Below are 18,977 nucleotides of genomic sequence, written 5' to 3' on the forward strand. Positions count from 1 at the left end.
GTTTAGTTTATTGTTCTTTTTTTTTTTTTGTTTTTTTTTGCGCCTGTCCCGTTTGGCTCTTTTGCCATCAGAATTGTTGTCTAAAGGCAAAGAAAGATGCCCAACGGATTTACTTTACCAAATTGACCATCCCAGCCTTGCCGTAATGGTCCATTTGATTCACCTTTTATTGTTTATTTTATTTTCACTTACTGAATACGGGACAGACTTGACTGGGGGAAAGAAGGGGAGAAAGAAAGAGGGAAAGAGAAACAGCTGAGAAGAGGGACGGGGGAGAAGGGCAAAAGACAAAAACCAACAGAATGAGCAGAAAAAAAAAATGCATATATCAATCACCTGGATCACCTGCTGAGAAAGAAAAAAGGCACTGTTCTTAGTGACTTACTCTCATGCTGTTTATACAAAATTAGATGTTACTATTCAACTGGTCGTCTGCACTGCTTCAAGGTTTGCTGTTACTCAAACTCAAAGCTGCCTAGCCATTCTCCTCTGACCTCAAGAAGGTGTTTTCACCCTGAGAACTGCCGCTCACTGTCTGTTTTTGGACGATTTTCTGTAAATCGTACAGATGATTGTGTGGGAAAATCCCAGCAGATCAGCAGTTTCTGAAATACTCAGACCAGCCTGTCTGGCACCTATGAGCATTAAAACATGTTTCTTCCTCATTCTGATGCTTCATCAGGTTTTTGACCATGTCTACATGCCTAAATACACTGAGTTGCTGCCATACTAAATAAATTCTAGAATTTCTCTCACCAAAAAGAAATCATAACACAAGCATATTTAATGATCTATATTAGAGGAAACCATATTATTTGTCAGATAAACCATTGAAAAAGCTCCAAAAAGCTTGAATTACTCCTGGAACTGCTGGAAGAAAAAGTCAACGAATGAATCAAATAAAAACAGGAATTAACTTGCATTCTCTTTCTTTAATGTCATTATAAAATCCTGCAGTAACATGACTTGGTTGCATTGCTGTCATAGGGATGTTTGAGAGAGTGAGTGTGTGAGAGAGAGAGACAGCGGCCGACTGCTAGAGATGATATTGTTCCAGCGGGAGGAAAGCTAATACGTCTGTTTGTGAGGATGCTGCACCTGTCGTTTATTGATGGACTGAGCTGTAAATAACTTTCTATTCAGTGCTCCACGGGGGCCCCTGTGTGCTTCCTTCGGCGTTCTTCCTTTTATTCTATACCTGTTCATGTACACACGCCTACACACAGGTGCACGCGTCACTCGCCACATTTCTGCACATTTTCTAAAGAGTCTCAGAACAGAGCAGAATCTCTTAGTCTTACCTCCGATAGTGACAAAAATAAACACTCCAACCGAAGATATACATACATGTATATTGTTAAACAGTATCAGGTTGTGTGTGGGTGTGCTGCTGAGTGTGGAAAAGCCTCTCTGGGTGTATTTTTAGCAGACCATTGTTGAGCCCATAGAGACCTCTGTAATTGGATCTGGTCTCCCTCACTAAGAGTGTCCGGTGATAAATGTGGTGGCAGACGTCATTGCTCATGCCATCTCTGTGATAACTGTATGCTCCACATCACCGCTCTAAAGCTCTTAGTCGCAGCCGGATTAAAATCGTAACTGATTGGTGAGCCGGCTGAATTATCATTCTGAAGCGTGTGAAAAGAAGAGACGGTGGAAACCTTCTTCCTCTGTGTATTTGTTGCTGTGTCCTTGGGTATTAACTTTGCTGGGTGGCAACTTAATAAAGGTGAAAGACTGATGAGATCCTTGATGGACTTGATATAATAAACTGAAACTAATGTGCTCAATTTTCTTTTTACTATAAAGGAAGCTGAAAGCAACACAGAATCATATTGGTAAAGGTTTAAATGGCCTCTCTGCCTAATCATGAAAGGACAGATTTAGTTTGAATTATTGTTAAATAAAAGAGTTTAAAGGGTAGATGTCTTTCTTTTATGATGGTTGCTGATGATTTGCAATGAGATTTAAGAAAAACTGACTCCATCAGCACCAGCAGAAGCTCTTCAATTACTGCACTGCAGTGCCAAAAAGGGGACTGTGATGAAAAACAGGCTGTCAAAAAAATGTTGTTCTTTCTCACAAAAAGAAGCTTTATGAGAATACGTCAGACTTACTGTACTCCCAGGTTGGAGACAAATCAATGAATATAAGCACATTACTACTACATTTAAAATAGAGCTATTTTAAAAACCTATACTTATACTAAAAAATGACGAATAAGACGTGAATGTTGTGGAGAAACACATCTAGTGAAGAAGTGTGTGCCTTTGTGTGTGTATGCGTGTGTCTATGTTGGAAACTTCTCTCTGCTCAGCCGGAGAATATGAGAATGTTACAATTATAAAACAAGATTGACAGGATGGATAGTGTTGCACTGGCAGATGACAGTTCCTGGCTGCCTGCCTGGAAGTTATTCACAGCAAGACCCCCCCCCCCCACACACACACACACACACACACACATTTCAGAGAGTCCCAACTTGTAGATCAAGTAGTTGTGAAGAAGGAGGAGGTGGTAGAAAATGAAAGGGTGTGGTGTGTGTGTGTCAAGGTCAGAACAAACACAGTGCAAACCTGAAAACACACACACTCACACAGACAGTTGGGTATACCTGACCAGCATTTAACAACTGCATCAATCAACACTTGGCTGTCTGATGGAAAAGCAGTGCCTAACTGTTAGTCTGTTTTAAAATTATTGATTTATTGGACTGTTTTGAATGCTTTCATATTAATAGCTTCAGAAGTGATGAAATATCTCATGTGTCCTCAGAAACGCGAAAAGCTGTCAAACATAAATAACATATAGCCCTTCATACAGTGTAAAGATGGAGCCTGGACATTCTTCACATTTGCACAGTGTGCTTCTCACTGCCCAGCATGTGTGTCATCTTTTTATTTATTTATTTTTTTGGCCTGAAAACTGCTGCTGGAGTAATTTTCTTTCCTGGATCATTTATTTTTATGCAAACAACAAATTTCCATGACTGGTTAGTGTTCCAGTGAGTACGACGAGCTCTTTTACCATTTTAGTCGTGCAGTGATCGATAGCCATGCATCACTTTTTAACCATCTCAGACACTACACCCAGACTGGAAATGGGGAAAAATAACAGCCTGTATCCAAAAGCATTTCCTTTTTAAAGTGAAATATGAAATCAAGATTTTTGTGGGGAAAGTTAGGGCATCTAAAGTGGCCTTAGATGACACACAGCAAACACTAGATAAGCTGGGCAAATGCAACATAAAAGCTAAAAAAGGGCAACAAAATCTTCCTGGAGCCGAAGTGACATGACAAAGACATGATTCTCATAGCGATGCGAGCCCCTTGGCCCTCACGCAGGGTTACATAAGAAGTCTGAAGTCTGAGTTAGTTGGTACCTCTCTAAGATCACAAGCTGCTGACCGTGAAGTCGGCTGTCAGGAGCTGACTCTAAGGGCGAGCTCTCGCCGCTCCTCATAACTGGATGGGCAGTAAGGAAGGTAGTCTGCTTCCAGGACTCTGCTGTCTTAATGTGGATCTATTTTTAAATTGATATCAGCCACATTCAACAGATGGCTGAACATCTCAAATGCCAAACACACACGTTCAGAATAGACCTGGAGAAACAGAGACATGACAAAGCTATTACAGAGCTCTCAGCGTAATGCTGGTCCTGAACAGTAATGATGCAGCTTTTATCAGCTGGACAATTTTTTTTTTAAATTTTGTATTACTGTGATTCAGACTGAAAAAAAAAAACTATGCCTTTGGGGTTATATCAGGAAGGGCATCAAAAATGACCTAAATCAAATATGCAGAGCTACCGGCTGTGGTGACCTCTTGTGAATAAGGAAGCAGCTGAAAGTAGCTTTATTGTTGTTCAGACTGACATTTGTGTTAGGTGAGTTACAACAACGGCTTGCACAAGAATGAACAATATCCAGGAGGAGATGGTGTAATGACCTTGTTGACCCCCTGGACTTAATCTAGTACCAACATCAAGTCAAAATGATAGTTTGCTATTACATAACTGTCGACGAGTAATAATTAAAATTTTCCCCGATGGTTCATGGTTTCGTGTTGTGCAAACTTGTACAGTAAATTTTTTTTTTGATATCACAAACTTTAGGAGTATTTCAAAATAAAAGCCGTTCAGAGCGTTTCCATGTCTTTTATTTTGAAGGCAACCTGGTTGGACGCGTCAGGTTGTAGTGGAAGGTTCACGGGCGATTTGCGCAGGTGAGTGCAGTGACGTCATTGCGCAGAGAGAGAGAGAGAGAGAGAGAGAGAGAGAGCGAGAGAGAAATGCGGATCTTGCCTACTTCTCCTGACATCAGCATTTGTGTGTGAACTTCCTGTCTGGAATGGCCGATCGCTTTATGTGCAAGTAAGGTTCAATTTCAAATGTAATTCATAAACTATCGTTACGTGATTTGCGATTATCGGGGGTTAAAGCGGAATTTGATTTAGACTTGCATGTGTTTAGTTTCTATAATCAAGTTACACAATTATAATTCATCCAGTGCAGAAGTTGTTTATAAACAAGAAAAAAAAGTGAAAGAAACGTGAATGTTGGCGAGAAGGTAAAGCAGCTGAGACGGGTGGACTGATTTCTGTTTGAAGGAGATGCAGAGACAGAAAAGGACACGTTTTGTTGCTGATTTTTGGAACTTTGTGAGAGATTGTGATCTCTGCTTCACCTGGTCTGTTGGTAAACTTTCTACACGGAACCTGGCACACACACAGTGTTCTTCTTTTGGAAGAGGAACTGCACCAACACTTTGTTCGGGTCTCTTTCATACCTGAAAAACTGACTTCTCAGGGACCTATTGGAAAATGTAAAAAAGAAAACCCTTTTGTTTTATTTTCTCAGTTTTGTTCCAGGCCGGTTATGTTCTCAGTGCTCAAGAAGGAATTGATCAGACAGGTTTTTCTTTTTCAGAGCCAGCCAAACAATCAGCTGATACCAAAGCTGTTCTCGTGCTTCTTTATGCACAAAATGCAGCTTGTCTCTTTCCTCTTTCCTCAGTCTTTATTTAAAACTACTTTACAGCCGCTCATGTAACACTGAAATGTTGAAGTTCCTTATATACCCAGGAGGTTTCACTTCCTCCTCTTTTTTTTAACAGTTACTTCCTTATGTTTAGCAGTTCTCAGGCAATCTATATGTTGTTAGACTTGCTGAGCATAATATTCATTAGACTCTTATCATACCTGTGGTGCTGCGTCATCTATGCTTAGTAAATGGGCTTTGAGGATTGATGTAAATGGTGAGACAGTGTCTGATTCTTTGAACATGAAACAGGGGGCCTGTATCACATGGAAAACTGCCGAGGAAAATCTGGATGTAGCTTTACGTGACAACTCCTGAATTGCTAGAAGAGAGACTGCAGAGGGGTAAGCAAACCAATATAATAAGTTGTAAATGCAGTATAACTCTATTAGGAATTATATCACATTGTACACTTCCAGATATCAAGGTTCAGAAAAGATAAGAATTAGGAAGTTACCTTTACTGTTGTGTCTCTTTCTTTCCTGTATTTTGCATGCTGGGTTTAAAAAAGTGAAACAAGTCAAGACGTTACTTCAGTGTTCAGCAAATTAACATAAAAATATATAGCATAGAGTTTCCTCCCAGACCTTTTTTTAACCCCTCAGCCATAAAAGGCTGATAGGGTATTGGTGGCATGGACACCCAAGTTTTTGAATACGATAACTTGAGAACAAGGCGACATTTGAACTTGATACCGTAGATGCATCTACAAAAAATTTTGGACGAGTTCAAATCTCAGTGACCTCAACCTCAAGGTCAGAGGTCAAGTTTTCGGAAAATCTCGTGAATGTGAAAACTCAAGAAGGAAGTCACCTAGGATTTTGAAATCGTCTACTAAAAATCTCGGACGAGTTCAAATGTCAGTGACCTCGACCTCAGCTCTCATCTTTTTGTTAGCAGATGAAACCTGACCTGTAACCGGACTAATCTCGTCTGTCGCATGCTCTTTTCTTCTTTTTGTTGGAGTGTCATTTTTATCAAACGTTATAACTTCTTTAGAGGTTGACAGCTCAGAGCAAAATTATCTAGTGAATTAGAGCTGCTGCATTTTTTTTCCACATAAGTTTTCAATCCTTCATATGTATGATTCATGTCATTCCCATTAGCTTCAGCTTTATTTTGTCTTGAGTGCTAATTAGCAATCATCCTATCATAACATTGTAAATCACGGTGATCAGCCTACCCCAACTTTATTATCATAGCAGGTTTTCCTGCTTTGCATCAGCCTTAGATTAGAGTACTTTTACTCAAAGCACTGTGATGTGAAACTCACATGTTTATTTCTGTAGTTTGCATCTCTTCTCAACAGCCTATTTAAGATTTGTATACATGTCCATTACAGCTCAGACTTAACCCTTCTGTGCAATTCACTACATGCACTTCCTGGAGCTGGTGAGATGGAGGAAGCTTACAATGAGCTCTACCAGCAGTTTCTTTGCCTGAGGTCACTTTGTCTGAAACAGGCAGCTCTGCTGCAGCAACTCACAACAGCCCTGCAGAAACAGCAAGGTCTGCATATGAAAAAACACTAATGCTCTAAAACAGCTTCTCAGTCGTAATGCTTCAAACCTTAAACAACTATTTTTGTGCAGGTGCATCTATTCCTAATGGAGAATTAAGTAATGTGATGTCCGTTCCTGTTCAGTTTACCCATGAAATCCCTACATATCTCCTTGAGAAACCTCAAACATTAACATCCGTGACACAAATCCCTGCAGCACAGTGTGGCGCTGATTACCATTCAAGAAATACAAAGAGCTTCCCCAATCTCCTTGCTGATGATATGACCAAGCTCTGCGTTGATGTGCCCTCTCAAAGAAAGGAAAGTGTTAAGGCGGAGAACAAATTCCCATTGTTGTTACCACTGGACTCCTTGGCATGCCATGGAGCCTCTTACAATGAATCCAGAAATTCAAAGCAAAATCATCCTGCTGGAGACAGAACTCTACGCACAATCAGGGTAAAAGACGAGCCACGACTGTAGATATTTACACTGTGACTCTGATTTACTGCGCTCTTCACATACATCTTCTCTGTGGTTCTGTTAGATGCCTGTGATGGACTGCTGCACCCTGATTAATGACTTCCAAGGTGGATCTGGTGGGGCGATGTTGTCGGACGTGGCTCTGCAGTCTCACATTTGTGAGTTTTGCCAGGCAGTTTTCCCTGGACACACAACTACAAGAGGAGAGTTCCTACGACATCTGAACACTCACGTCACCTAGATTAAATGAAGTTTCCTCTTGACGTATGACTGACAGTATGTGTTAATATGATAGTCTTTGATGGTGCATGCATAAACCAATCAGTCTGATCCCAGGATTGAAACCTGCAGTTTAGCTTTTTGTCTCTGAATGAACTGTGCAGATGCTGATACAGCTTTTTGGTCTCTTTCGTCTAAAATGAAAGGCAGAAATAGACTTTAGAGCTTAAATGATCACAAAGTTCTGGGAATGGGCATATTAAATACATAACTTCATCTGATTTAAATGAGCAAATTTGCCCTGGTTAAACTGCAGTACGCATGATGTTGGTGGTCCACAGAGTGACTTTTTTAAAAAGCAGCTGTGATGGAAGCTGTCTGAAGATGCCCAACAACTGACCCTGAGGGGGAGATCAGTCAAATTTATATCGGGTTTGCGTTTTGATTTTTATCAGCCTCTTCCTGGAACCTACTATAATAAAACCACCATGACGTCACTCACTCACCCATTCAGTCTGTGGATTGTTGAAGCCTCATTGAGCATTTTGGCTGTCACCATCTGGGATCCCCCAGGTGGGTCTTACTGAAAAACTGAGGACAGTGCACACCAATGATACCGACTTACACAAACCCCGCTTCATTGTCTGTTTTACTCTAAATGAGACCATAAATCATGAAATGAACATAATGTGAGGCAAGTGTTTACCGAAGTCTTAAATCAAGCAACATGGCAACATTTTCTCAAAAACTTCTATATAATCTCTATTTATCTGTTCAGAGCATTCAGTAGAAGCAGTCTGTGCAGTCCATAGACTTTATCACTCGCTATTAATCATGGGTACATTACACCTAAGCTCTCTGTGTTTCTGACAAGACACCAGTAGCGTCTTTTCTTTAGGCTATGTGGCGTCAAAGTCAATTTAAGGCAGCTGGTCTTCTTGTATGCTGTGATGTTTTAATGCAGCTAGAAAACACAAACTTTTGCCAACTAAAAGAATCCACTGGATTTTATTCTAAATAAATCTAAGTGTTCAGGGGAATAGGACCCAGAAAAAAGATAGAATAGCCCATTTTCAATTAAGGTTTCTCCCAGTCCTAAAAGCTAACCTTTACCAATAAATAAAATAATAAATATATAAAATATATAAAATAATAAAATCATGGGTTCACAAATTCATGTTTATCTACTTTTGTTGGTTATTTAATTTTTGCATTGCTGATGAAGGCACGTATGGAAAATAAAACCCTGTGTTGTTCATGATCTCAAGTAACGGCTAGAAAACAAGCAAGTAACTCTCCACATGGTGTCATCCTCTTCTAATCTAAAGCAAACCTGTTTAGATGGGTGACTAACCAGCTGATGGTTTATTGTCTGCTGGTTATGTGATGCTAATTTTACATACATCCGTTCTGGATGGAAATGTATTATTTTTTCTTAATTCTTATTCCTAAAAATATGCCACTATTTTAAACAATCTTTTTAAGCCTGGATGTGTAAATGATATCCATTAATAAAAAATGTACTGATGATTGATATGAAGTTTTCTTGGTTATTCTTTGGAACCACATGTTTATTTGGAACTTTGTGACGTTGCCAAATAAACATGATATGCAGAAATGGCTCATCAGAACTATTCTACTAATCATCACGTCGCAAAAAATGTGAATGCTGATAATGTGAAGTCTTTTAACTTTTAACAGACAATCTGCAATTATTTTATGCCTTTAATCGGATCAGCTGTCTGTTGCTAAGCCGAGTAACAGAGGAAAAAAGACAGATCTAAGAATAGCCTAAAGATTTAACTCCCTAATTAATGGTGCTGACAGCTGATTGATGATGCAGCTCCCTTCATCTGTTGCCACATTGACTGTCTCTCATAATCACACACTAACTTGGATGTAATTGCTATCTTTTAAAAAGCTAAATGCATTTTTTTAACATAAAAAAATCACTATTTACTACTTTAGAAGGTCCAAATGGTAGAGGGATTGTAATTCAATAACAAGACTGTAGCTGTGCTTTGAATGTCAGCACTCTAGCATGCTCAGTGTAATCCAAGCCATGTTCATCCTCTGAGTGTGTTACCATGATAATATTTGCTATTTAGCAGTAAACCACAGAGCAGCTGTGGCTGATGGGAATGTCATGAACATAAGTGCTGGATAAACAGATCATTTGATCAGATGGAGGCAATTCATCCTATGAGGAACATGGATGTCTTGAGGTCAATTTCATTACTGTGTAGACATGGATTCACTGGCCACTTCATTAGGTACATCTGATAAACAGCTGGTTAATAGAAATGTATAATCATCCAATCATACAGCAGCATTTATGAATGTAGACATGGTCTAAACTTTAAATGAGGAATGGTTTTTAGTGCCAGATAGGTTGGCCTGTGCTGATCTGCTGGGATTTCCCTCCATAACCATGACCTAGGGTCAACAGAAAATCGTTTGCAAAAGAGAAAATATCCATTGAGCAGCATTTCTCTGGTTGAAATGCCTTGTGGATGTCAGAGAAGAATAGAAAAACTGCTTTGAGCTGTCAGGAAGACAACAGTAACTCAAACAACCACTTACTGCAAACCAAAGTATGAAGAAGAGCATCTCTGAATGTGCAACACATCAAACCTTCATAGAGTAAAGCAGCAGCACACAGGAGCAGGTGCTCTTCCTGCTAGCTAAGAACAGGAAACTGAAGCTACAATTCATACAAAGTCACCAAAAGAAGATGGGAAAAATGTGGCCAGGTCTCCAATTCCGCTGCAGCATTCAGATTAATTTAATAAGTCTACCTGAGTACTGTTGCTAACCATTTCCACACCTTTATGGCCACAGTGCACCCATTGTCTGATTTCTGCTTCATAAAGAGAAACATGCCATGTCACAAGGCTTGGATCATCTCAAAATAGTTTCTTGAGAATGGCAATGAGTTCCCTGTACTCAAATGACCTCCACTGTGACCAGATGTCAATCTGGTAGAGCACCTTTGGGATGTGGTGGAGCAGGAGCTTCTATTCATGGGTGGGGGGTTTGCAGTAACTGTGCGATGCTCTCATGTCTATTAGCAAGGTGTACCTAATAAACTGACAGGTGAGTATATTTCAGTCTGGATAACCAACTGAATGAGTCCCTGCACAGTAAAGCTCAGTTCAACATACTAAAACTGCAAATTCTTTTGATTTTTGTTACAGCAATGAACCTCAAAATAATTGAAAATAGCGAAGCTGATCCCTCCGGGTGGTCTGATTCTTGTGTCTGTGTGGTCTCTGGTGAAAAACAGCCGCGTGGAGGAGCAGTGTTGACATCACTGGCACAGGTGAGTCATGCCGGCATCGAGGCTTGATGCGGAGCGTCAGTGCAGCTAACAAGACGACAGCAGAGGTGTTGCTGGCTTTGTGACGCAGCTCCCGCAGCCTCTTGCTCAAACAAGAGCTGCCAAGAAACAACTGAGTCTTTGTGGAAAACGATGCAACACACTGTAGCCTTAATCAGTAAAATAACATTTATTGAGATCTAACAAAATAAATAATCTGTTTGCAACAATGAACTGAAGAGACGAGCAGGTGTAATGATGCACAGCGGCCTCCCTCACGGGCATACTCTGAGATTAGAATACAAAATCATAAGACTGTTACACATTTTAACACCCTGTGTGGGGCCCAGAGGTTGATTTCGCTTGTACGAGATGCTCAAGCTCCAGTAGATTTCTCTCCGTAAATTCCTGCCTGTGTTTTAATTCTCCTAATGTGAGATTAGGTATGTGCCTCAGATCACAGAAGAACTGACATACGGTTCACCTCGTTAATCTATGACTACAAAAAATATCATCCCAAAGACAAACTGCCATAGTGTGTTTCCAGTACACCTACAAAAAAAATCCAATCCATAAAAAAAAAATTATAAATCTTACAACTTAGTTTTGAATGTAGGTTTTTCAAAGGCTGTACAATGGTGCCTTTAGTGCACGAGATTAAACTGCAGATGACAGAGAGGAGCAGCTGAGCTCAAAGCCGAATTCTTCCCCCCGCTGAAGGAACCTCGAGCGAGACGCTGTAACCAACCCTGAAAGCTGATTTCACAGTCTACACCGCTCCTGTTTCATGCCACGCAGCTTAGAAACAGTGCTCTGTGTACACTTTCACATAATGAAAGAGGACGAAATGTTGCACCATCATCACTTCAACCATGTGTGCAACAGAAAGTTGTGAGCGAGGTGTGTTTTTATTTTTTGTTTGCTTTTTAAATCTGATGGGATGTAAGCTGATGCAGCAAAAGACAAAAGGCATCTCGTCCTCATAGCTGGGTTTGCCTGCATGCAATCTGGATGAAAACATGTTCCCCCAAAGTCTCTCTTAAAAATATTCTGTCTTTAACACCAGAACATCCGTCTGTTTCCTGAGAGTGAGGAGCTTCAGGGGGGGTTAATCCTACTGCTTTTATGCTCTAACTTGTTGCAAGTGTTATTAAGTACCTCTGCTAAACACAACTACAACGAGTCGCTCAGTGCGGAGGAACTGGAGGATTAGTTTCCAAAGTTGCAGTGCCCCCTGCTGTGGTGAGCCCGTTTTGTCTCAAGCAGGTGGCACATCCAACACACAGCAATGATCACAACAAAGTAATTCAGTTCTTTTTTTGAGCATTTTTTTTCTTATATCAGCTCAAATCTGTGGGACATTTTGTCCATGTGTTAAAAAATAAAACAACAAAAGGAGTCTCCCCTGTCTTCCCTGTGTATTCACTGAATATAAAATCAAAAACATTTTCAACTTCATTCACAACCTCAGGATTCAGAAGTCACTGCAGATTTATAATATCAGTTGCTGGTAATTTCTCACATTTCCTGTACTGGCTTGAAGTCAGTAAGAGTCTTCCTCTCCATCAGATGTCAGTGAAGTAAACGTGGCCTGTTTACAAGTCTCTGATTGGAGCTCAGTGGCAGGGCAACGTTTGAGTTCCCTGATAAGCTCCTGAAGGTTTCATTTCCCTCGGTGGTTGGAGTCATCTTTGGTGACACAAGGGCTACTGCTCCTGCACGTTGCTATCGAGCTCTGCCTCTCCACTTTAATGTCATGGTCTGTGGAGAGATGCAAATTTGAAGAGAGGAAAGTACACCAGTCAGCCCCAACATTAAATAACCTCTGACAGATGAAGTGAATACCAGTGATCACGTCAATACAATCTGGTGATCTGCTGGAAAACTTTTGTGTCTAAGCATTCATGTAGATGCTACTTTGACAAGCACCGACTGACTAAACAGTGATGCAGACCAAGTGTGACACCCCGAACCCAACACGCTGTAAAAAGGGATCAGGAATTACTATAGGAAAAACTCAGAGGTGCTGGTCTGATAGCCATACTCCACAGATTCCAATCTAACTGAGCATTCATGGGAAAAACACATGATTCATGGGGGAAACCCACTGGATCCAAACAAACCTGCTGCTTAAGTCACAGCTCTTGACTCCACATGATACTCCTACAGGTTCACACCGTGACGGATCAGGGATGTTTTCCCAGTTTTAATGCCCTTGCTGATCAGCAAGTACATAAAAAGCACAGAGCGTTAAAAACAACTCCAATCCAAAACAGTTGGTTTTTGGAGGAATAGATTTATTCAGATTGCCTGAATTTTCCTGATTGACGTAAAGGTTGAGGCTCGGTTAGAATCAACAGCACATCACTTTAACAAAAGACAGGCAGATGTCACACGGATGAGTATGAGTTAGGAGCACAGCAATCAAGATTCAACTAGTGATTAAGGGCGTTTAAAAAGCCGTTTGGGGAATTCACCAAGAAGTTCTCCCACATGGAGTGAAGTCATCACGGTTTGTATGACCGAGCAGCTCAATAACAAAATGTCTCCAGAGTTGCACAGACAGAGATAGACTGAGTTGAATTATTATTTTTTGGCTGGTAATAAAGCAGCGATGAAGTCAGCAAATCAAGTGAGCAAGACAGAAAAGACATGAAAAAATAAAGACAGAAGAGGCCGATGATCACCGTGTTTTTGTAGCGAGCCGAAGACGTAAACACACTCGTAAATCTATTTCATTTACTTGCTCCTCGGAGTGTGTGTGCATGTCTGCATAAGACATAAACAGCATTATTTTTAATATGAGAGAGAAAAAAATCACACCATCAGTAAAATATTGTATCATCGTGAGGATTTAAAAATAAATTATATACATGTAATGGAGTATGTGAACCCATATCCTGACTAGATAAGACGACAGCAAAAGATAAGAAAGCAGAAAGAAGCCAGTGACGTTGAGGGGAAGTGAGAGAAAGTTCTGATTAATGAGCGAAACACAAGAAGGAAACTTGGACGAGTGAGCGAGCGACAGGGAGAGAGAGAGAAAAACGACAAAGTGAGTGAGATCTGTGCCAGAGATGAAACATATGTCATTTTTTTTTGTTTCCGCAGTCCTTTTGGTAGAGGGAGAAGATGTATAAAAAAGACTGTGCCATTTCCCTGCCCACAGGTTTTTATTTTTGTACACTGTCGCTTGGTGAGTCAATGCAACGCCCCTCCAATTACCTCCCACTCTTTCGCCCCCACGCCCCATCCATCCCGCCCTTCAGCCCACGCACCTAACACACTCTGACGTCAGTAGCTGCTGAGAGTCGGGGGGGGGGGGTCCGATTCTGCCGCCCACAGAGTACTTCCTATCCCCCCCTCCCCTCCCCCCCTCCCCACCCCCTCATGTCTTTACTGGCTTCCTTCTCCTCCTCGCCTCATCTCTTCAGATGGCTATCACAGCCCAGAATGACTAACTTGCCCAGATCACTTTTTTTCCCTCCTTCTTTTCTTTTTCTGCGAGAAACTGTGATGCATCAGAAAAAACGCTTCACTAACAGGGTATTAAAGAAGTGCTATAACAGTGTAGCAGCCCCCCCAACCAGCTTCCCCCCTCCGACTCTTTTCCTCTCTATATATCGCTCTCCACCTCCTTCTGTTTCCCCTTCTAACTTCTATCCTCTCTAATTTACAGTCTGCTGAAGTTCAGATGCGCATGGTGGGAGGCACCTCGGAGAGATTGTGACTCACTAGAGTTCAAACTGTAGAGCTTTAAAATATTCATTGTTAGGAGAGGTTAGGGAGTCTCTGTCTGTCATTTTCAATTCAACCCCACCACCACCATCATCTTCTGTTTTTTATTTTATTGTCTGTGTACTCACAAGATCAAGCAGGAGTTTGGCATTTTATTTATTTTTTAATTTAATGTTTTGGTTTATACTTAGAGGAACATGTAGATGCCTCTCTCACCTCTCTGTGATGAATATAAATGAGCAAACAGGACAAAAACAAATTAATTGGTGAATGTGCTAACTGGCACCCATACCTTCCTGCTCGCCACATGAAAGTGGATTAATTAATAAAAAAAAGGAAGAAAGTAAATAAATGTGTCACTCAAAATGTCAATCTCCTCTTTAACTGGTACAAAACTGGGCAAATATCACAAAATTTCCTTTATTCTCTGTGCAGTTTCAAATACATAATACTTGTAGGTCATTACTTGAATTGTCACCTGTGGCGTGAGCTCCGTCTGAACCTAGGCTGATCTTTCCCGCCCGGTCATGTGACACCATGCGAGCCAGTCTCAGCCCTTCGTCCATGAGCGTTTGCTGTATGAGGTGGCGACTCCAGCTGGCGGGGTTGGAGGTGTCAGTGTGAGGACGGGGAGATGGAGACTGGTTGCACTGGGAGCCCATGTCTACCAGAACAGACAGATCTGGGTTTTATTGCTGCCTTTAAAGAGTTTTTATAAAAACAAACACTTTGACAGATCAGTGCAAAAACCCCGCAAAACAAACAGGTTTTATTACTTTACAATTTTTTTTGCTAACATCAGTCTGATTCTTCTGTTTTTTACCATGTGATACACTGTCCAGGCTTTCTGCAGATAAGCTGTCGTCATCTGCCCTCTGAGTCAAACTCTCGGATCCCTCCACTCCGAGGAGTGATGACACACTCTCGGGCACGACTCCCTAAGATACATCACACAAGCAACATGTCAGTTCGGTGCTGATGAACCACTTCAGATGACTGCCAGTGCACCCGACACTCACCTCGAGCCTCGCTCTCTTCTGGGGCAGAAGGCTGCTCTCGTCCGCGTTCGTCCTGCAGTGGGGGGGACACAGTGGCGGCAAATGAGTATGAAAAGCACATGGTTTCACCCCTCACAGAGGTGAGGATTCTACCCACAGAGAAAGCTAATAAATGAACACTGCAAAATCAAGACAAAGGATTTTTTTCACTGTGAATAAGTAAAAAAAAAAATTTTTATGTGTAAGTAAAAGGTGTCTATTGTTAGATGAGCAGACTGTGAACTTGGTATCTATTTTTCAATCATCAACAATCGAGTATAATAAATTATGATGCTGAAAAACTGAAATATAATTACAAAACCACTCCTGTTTAGTTATGGTTTGTGTACACTGACTCATTCTGTTTGCCCCGCACGAGAAACATATGTAAATGTTCTGTGCAGGTTAACAAACACAAGTAGTATTTGTGTACTCTTGCAACGGCTCAAAAGTTGGCTCATTTAACTAACAGTACAGAGGTCGGAGTTTGATTCCCACTGAGACGTGAACTAGGTTCACTCTGAAAATGAATCCACTGGTTGGTTGATGACTCACATAAATCACCTGTTGAACATGCTGAACACAAACTATAAAATCATTTCATTCAAGTTTTTTCACATGATGCTCCTGTCTCCTGTCTGAAATAACCATTGTATTCACTGCTGCGAATGATCTGGTCTTTATGGATCTTTCAAGCTACACTCCTGATTCTGTAACAGTTCTTTTTCTTTCTTGGTACACAAGCTCCATTAAAACACAGCAGGCGTGAGGTGTTTTGCTCTTCTCTGCAGGCATCTTCTTACCTTGCATGCTTTAGCGTGGAGGTGTAGGCACATTTTCTCGCCACCTGCCGAGCCAGAGAAAAGAGCTCCACCCGTCTCAGCAAAAGGGCATTGTCACGCATGCAGAACTGGGCTGCAGCTTCATTGATGATCAGCTGAGAAGGAAAAACACTGAGTGAAGAAGGGATGGACACTGATTGACATTTGATTAAAGCTGCACTCTGGTATGAAATGCAGCTTTAATCAGGTATAAAATGTGTTGCGATGCATTAAAATCTTCTTCGATTTGATGCTTTTACCTCATGATGTGTGAGTTGCTTGCCTTCCCTCCTCTTGGAGTCAAAGCGCCCATAAATAAGACTGTATTTCCGGATCTCCTCTTCCTTGTTCACGTCCTGGGACCCCATTCTGAAGATGTGTCCCACAGTCTTTGCCATCTTCTTATTCATCCTCAGCAAAGTCTTCACCTCTGCAGGATCTGACCTAGGCAGGGTCGTGAGGAGCCTCTCCACAGTCTCCACCACGGCCCTCGCTGTCTCCCCATCCAGCTGTCCTCCGGGCCAGGCAGACGGAGCTGCCGGGGTGAAAGATGCAGAGGGGCTCGGAGACGTGGAAGGACCGGGAGGACATGTTGACAGTAGAGGTGGGCTGGATGGCTCCTCTTCTGTTCCAGGTGCAGAACCCAAAGTGCAGTTCCCATCATGCTCTGGGCTGAGCCAGTGTGGATCCATAGGAGAAAGTTTTTCCCTGTAGTGTGTGTCTGGGGGCTGTGGAGAGGCCTGGGAACAGGGGCTTCTTGGACTCCCGCTGTGCATTGGTGTAAGGCACATCCGATCCTCTCTCTCACAGGGGGATCCTGGCTGCCCATTACTCACAGACTTTCTGGGCCCGCCAGCTGATCCACTTGTGCCAGTGCCATCAACTTTAAAGAGCGGGATGCCCCCAAGAGGAACATTAGCAACAGGCTGGCTGAAAAGGGCAGGGTTCGCCGCCCAGTCTCGGAGGGCCTTTTGCAGCCTACGCACATGCAGTGGCTTGGTGGCCATGCCAACTAGTGCCATGATCTCCAGGAACTCCTCCTCCGCTGCCTCGCAGAGCTGCTGGACATCGTCACCACCCTGCTGGATAAAGGTTTCATAGTAGGCCAGCAGGTTGGCCCTCTGGAGGACCCGATACAGCTGCAACTCACCAAGTGTGCGTGGCAGAGACATGGCACACAGCACTGGAAAGTTTAGGCAGGAGAAAGGAAAGACATGAACCTGCAGATGGAGAAATCCTGTACAAGTTAATTATTTAGATAAAGACTTTGGCATCTGGACCACACCTAGTATATACAGAATACAAAATACAAATATAGTCAAATAATAAAAACTGATAAACAAAAGCAAGTTTAAGCATCCCTTGGGGCAGAATAAGCTCCCATCTACTCATTATATTTTTCATGACTTAATCTTTGAATACACATAAATCGCTTTTTTTCTTACCTTCTTTTGGTCAGGTTTACAGATGTGTAAAGAGGAAACCGGCGTAATTTAGCAAGGGTGTCGCTCCAGCCACCGATGTCACGGGTCGGATCTGCCAGAGCAATACTGACAAAAGAAATAAAACTAAAATCTCCTGATCACAGACAGAACCGCATTCAGACTGCACTAAAGTGAAAACACTCGTTTTTTTGGCTCCATTTCAAATAAAGCCATCGACTGGAGGTAATTGTTTACTATCCAGATGTTAAGAGGCGAGCACCCAAAGACGACGCAGTTATTATCCCATTCGTTTCTTACCGTCTTACCTATTGCCGACAGCTTCCTCGGCGCAGATTGGCGTAGTAAATCCCCTTTGCGTATCTTACCTCGTCTGAAATCACTGGCAGAAATCCTCCTCCGGCGCACCGTATTGGTTGCTGGCTGCCTTTTTGCTGTCTGTGTGGGCTGGAGAATGACGGGGGCGGACTGCAGCACGCCATCTGACCGAAAAAGAGCCTTCCTCTCCCGGTAGAGAGGCGGCTTTCAAATTGGAGATGTGGGTGGTGGTGGTGGGGGCTTGAAATTAACCCTCTGCGTCTTCAAGATTAGTCCTTTATGCAGAAGCTTTAGGGGGTTCCCACCGTTTTACTATGTCAGAGACTCCCAAAACAAGCAGCCAGCTATACACTATACAAACCTCTATAGATAATAAACTGACGTGACAGATGTGGATTTTTACTGAAGACCAGTTCTGTTATTTCCCCCCATTTTATGTAGGAGGTGGTAGAGTGGGTGAAGCTCCAGCAGTTTTTAAATGCTAGTATTGTATTTTGTTTTGTTTTGTTTGAAAGAGTAAAGGACCAAGTCACCAAACCGTGGCTTTAAATTCACTAACAGTATCTCCAAAGAAGTTCAAAGTCCAACACCAGCATCTCCAATCCTTTTTTTGTCACATTTTACGTGATTGTTCTATTGTACAGTGATGGCCTGTAAGATATGTATTGTGTGCCTATCCATTTGCAGTTTTAAGTGGCCTTTAGGTACATCTACACCACGCACTTTAGAAATAAGGGATTTATTCATATGTTACAAATAACAACCCAATTACCCTTTTACTGTGAGCATAAGATGGAGTCTGAAAAAATAAGCCAGACCAAAGCATCGTGGTCATTAAGCGTGGGCTTCTAACAAATCTTAGTATTAAGGAAAATGTGTTATCCATTTCCCCCCGAATTTGATTAGCAGGCTACTATGAACTAAAAACTCACGTAAAAACACCTCGGCGTGGGGTTGCTGGGTTTCTTAGCCCGCATTTCTAAAGTTAGCCGTTTACGGTCAGCTTTTCCCGAAACATTAGATGGCAGCAGAGTCCCGCTGTTGTGTTTTAACCGCGCGCAA

The 18,977-nt window shown here is 41.9% G+C and overlaps 2 protein-coding genes across 13 annotated transcripts; one reads left to right on the top strand and one right to left on the bottom strand.

The window, feature by feature from the left end:
• Window positions 1-4,259: 4,259 nt before the first annotated feature.
• zgc:113184 (uncharacterized protein LOC553745 homolog) lies at window positions 4,260-8,776 on the top strand. Of its 3 annotated transcripts, none has more exons than XM_040029358.1 (5): window positions 4,260-4,371; window positions 5,290-5,381; window positions 6,380-6,546; window positions 6,630-6,997; window positions 7,086-8,776. In XM_040029358.1, exons 3-5 carry the CDS (start codon window positions 6,435-6,437, stop codon window positions 7,260-7,262), a joined length of 657 nt encoding a protein of 218 aa, XP_039885292.1. In that variant the 5' UTR covers window positions 4,260-4,371; window positions 5,290-5,381; window positions 6,380-6,434; the 3' UTR covers window positions 7,263-8,776. The 3 variants fall into 3 exon arrangements, with proteins under 3 accessions (XP_039885292.1, XP_039885294.1, XP_039885293.1); XM_040029360.1 differs by having other exon boundaries at window positions 6,756-6,997; XM_040029359.1 differs by lacking the exon at window positions 4,260-4,371 and having other exon boundaries at window positions 4,386-5,381.
• Window positions 8,777-10,730: 1,954 nt separating this feature from the next.
• Window positions 10,731-18,974, bottom strand: nab2 (NGFI-A binding protein 2 (EGR1 binding protein 2)). 10 transcript variants are annotated; one of them, XM_040029305.1, is made up of 8 exons: window positions 17,966-18,974; window positions 17,601-17,705; window positions 16,416-17,375; window positions 16,138-16,271; window positions 15,317-15,368; window positions 15,121-15,235; window positions 14,764-14,961; window positions 10,731-12,320 (listed from the first exon to the last, which is right to left on the bottom strand). In XM_040029305.1, the coding sequence occupies exons 3-8, from the start codon at window positions 17,325-17,327 to the stop codon at window positions 12,223-12,225; spliced, it is 1,509 nt and encodes a 502-aa protein (XP_039885239.1). In that variant the 5' UTR covers window positions 17,328-17,375; window positions 17,601-17,705; window positions 17,966-18,974; the 3' UTR covers window positions 10,731-12,222. The 10 variants fall into 10 exon arrangements, with proteins under 10 accessions (XP_039885239.1, XP_039885238.1, XP_039885241.1 ...); XM_040029304.1 differs by having other exon boundaries at window positions 17,906-18,974; XM_040029307.1 differs by having other exon boundaries at window positions 17,898-18,974.
• Window positions 18,975-18,977: the final 3 nt, after the last annotated feature.

Source organism: Simochromis diagramma, unplaced genomic scaffold (genome assembly GCF_900408965.1).
Source record: "Simochromis diagramma unplaced genomic scaffold, fSimDia1.1 OVJJ01000483.1, whole genome shotgun sequence".
NCBI classification, from domain to species: Eukaryota; Metazoa; Chordata; class Actinopteri; order Cichliformes; family Cichlidae; genus Simochromis; species Simochromis diagramma.

What these genes read in the sequence shown, in the direction of transcription:
- zgc:113184 (XM_040029358.1), top strand. Translation starts at nt 6,435, where the DNA reads ATGGAGGAAGCTTACAATGAGCTCTACCAGCAGTTTCTTTGCCTGAGG. An exon ending in AGCCCTGCAGAAACAGCAAG is followed by an intron (nt 6,547 to 6,629) that starts GTCTGCATATGA and finishes ATTTTTGTGCAG; the next exon opens with GTGCATCTATTCCTAATGGA. An exon ending in GAACTCTACGCACAATCAGG is followed by an intron (nt 6,998 to 7,085) that starts GTAAAAGACGAG and finishes TGGTTCTGTTAG; the next exon opens with ATGCCTGTGATGGACTGCTG.
- nab2 (XM_040029305.1), bottom strand. Translation starts at nt 17,327, where the DNA reads ATGTCTCTGCCACGCACACTTGGTGAGTTGCAGCTGTATCGGGTCCTC. An exon ending in TCCACGCTAAAGCATGCAAG is followed by an intron (nt 15,369 to 16,137) that starts GTAAGAAGATGC and finishes CCCCCACTGCAG; the next exon opens with GACGAACGCGGACGAGAGCA. An exon ending in AGAAGAGAGCGAGGCTCGAG is followed by an intron (nt 15,236 to 15,316) that starts GTGAGTGTCGGG and finishes GATGTATCTTAG; the next exon opens with GGAGTCGTGCCCGAGAGTGT.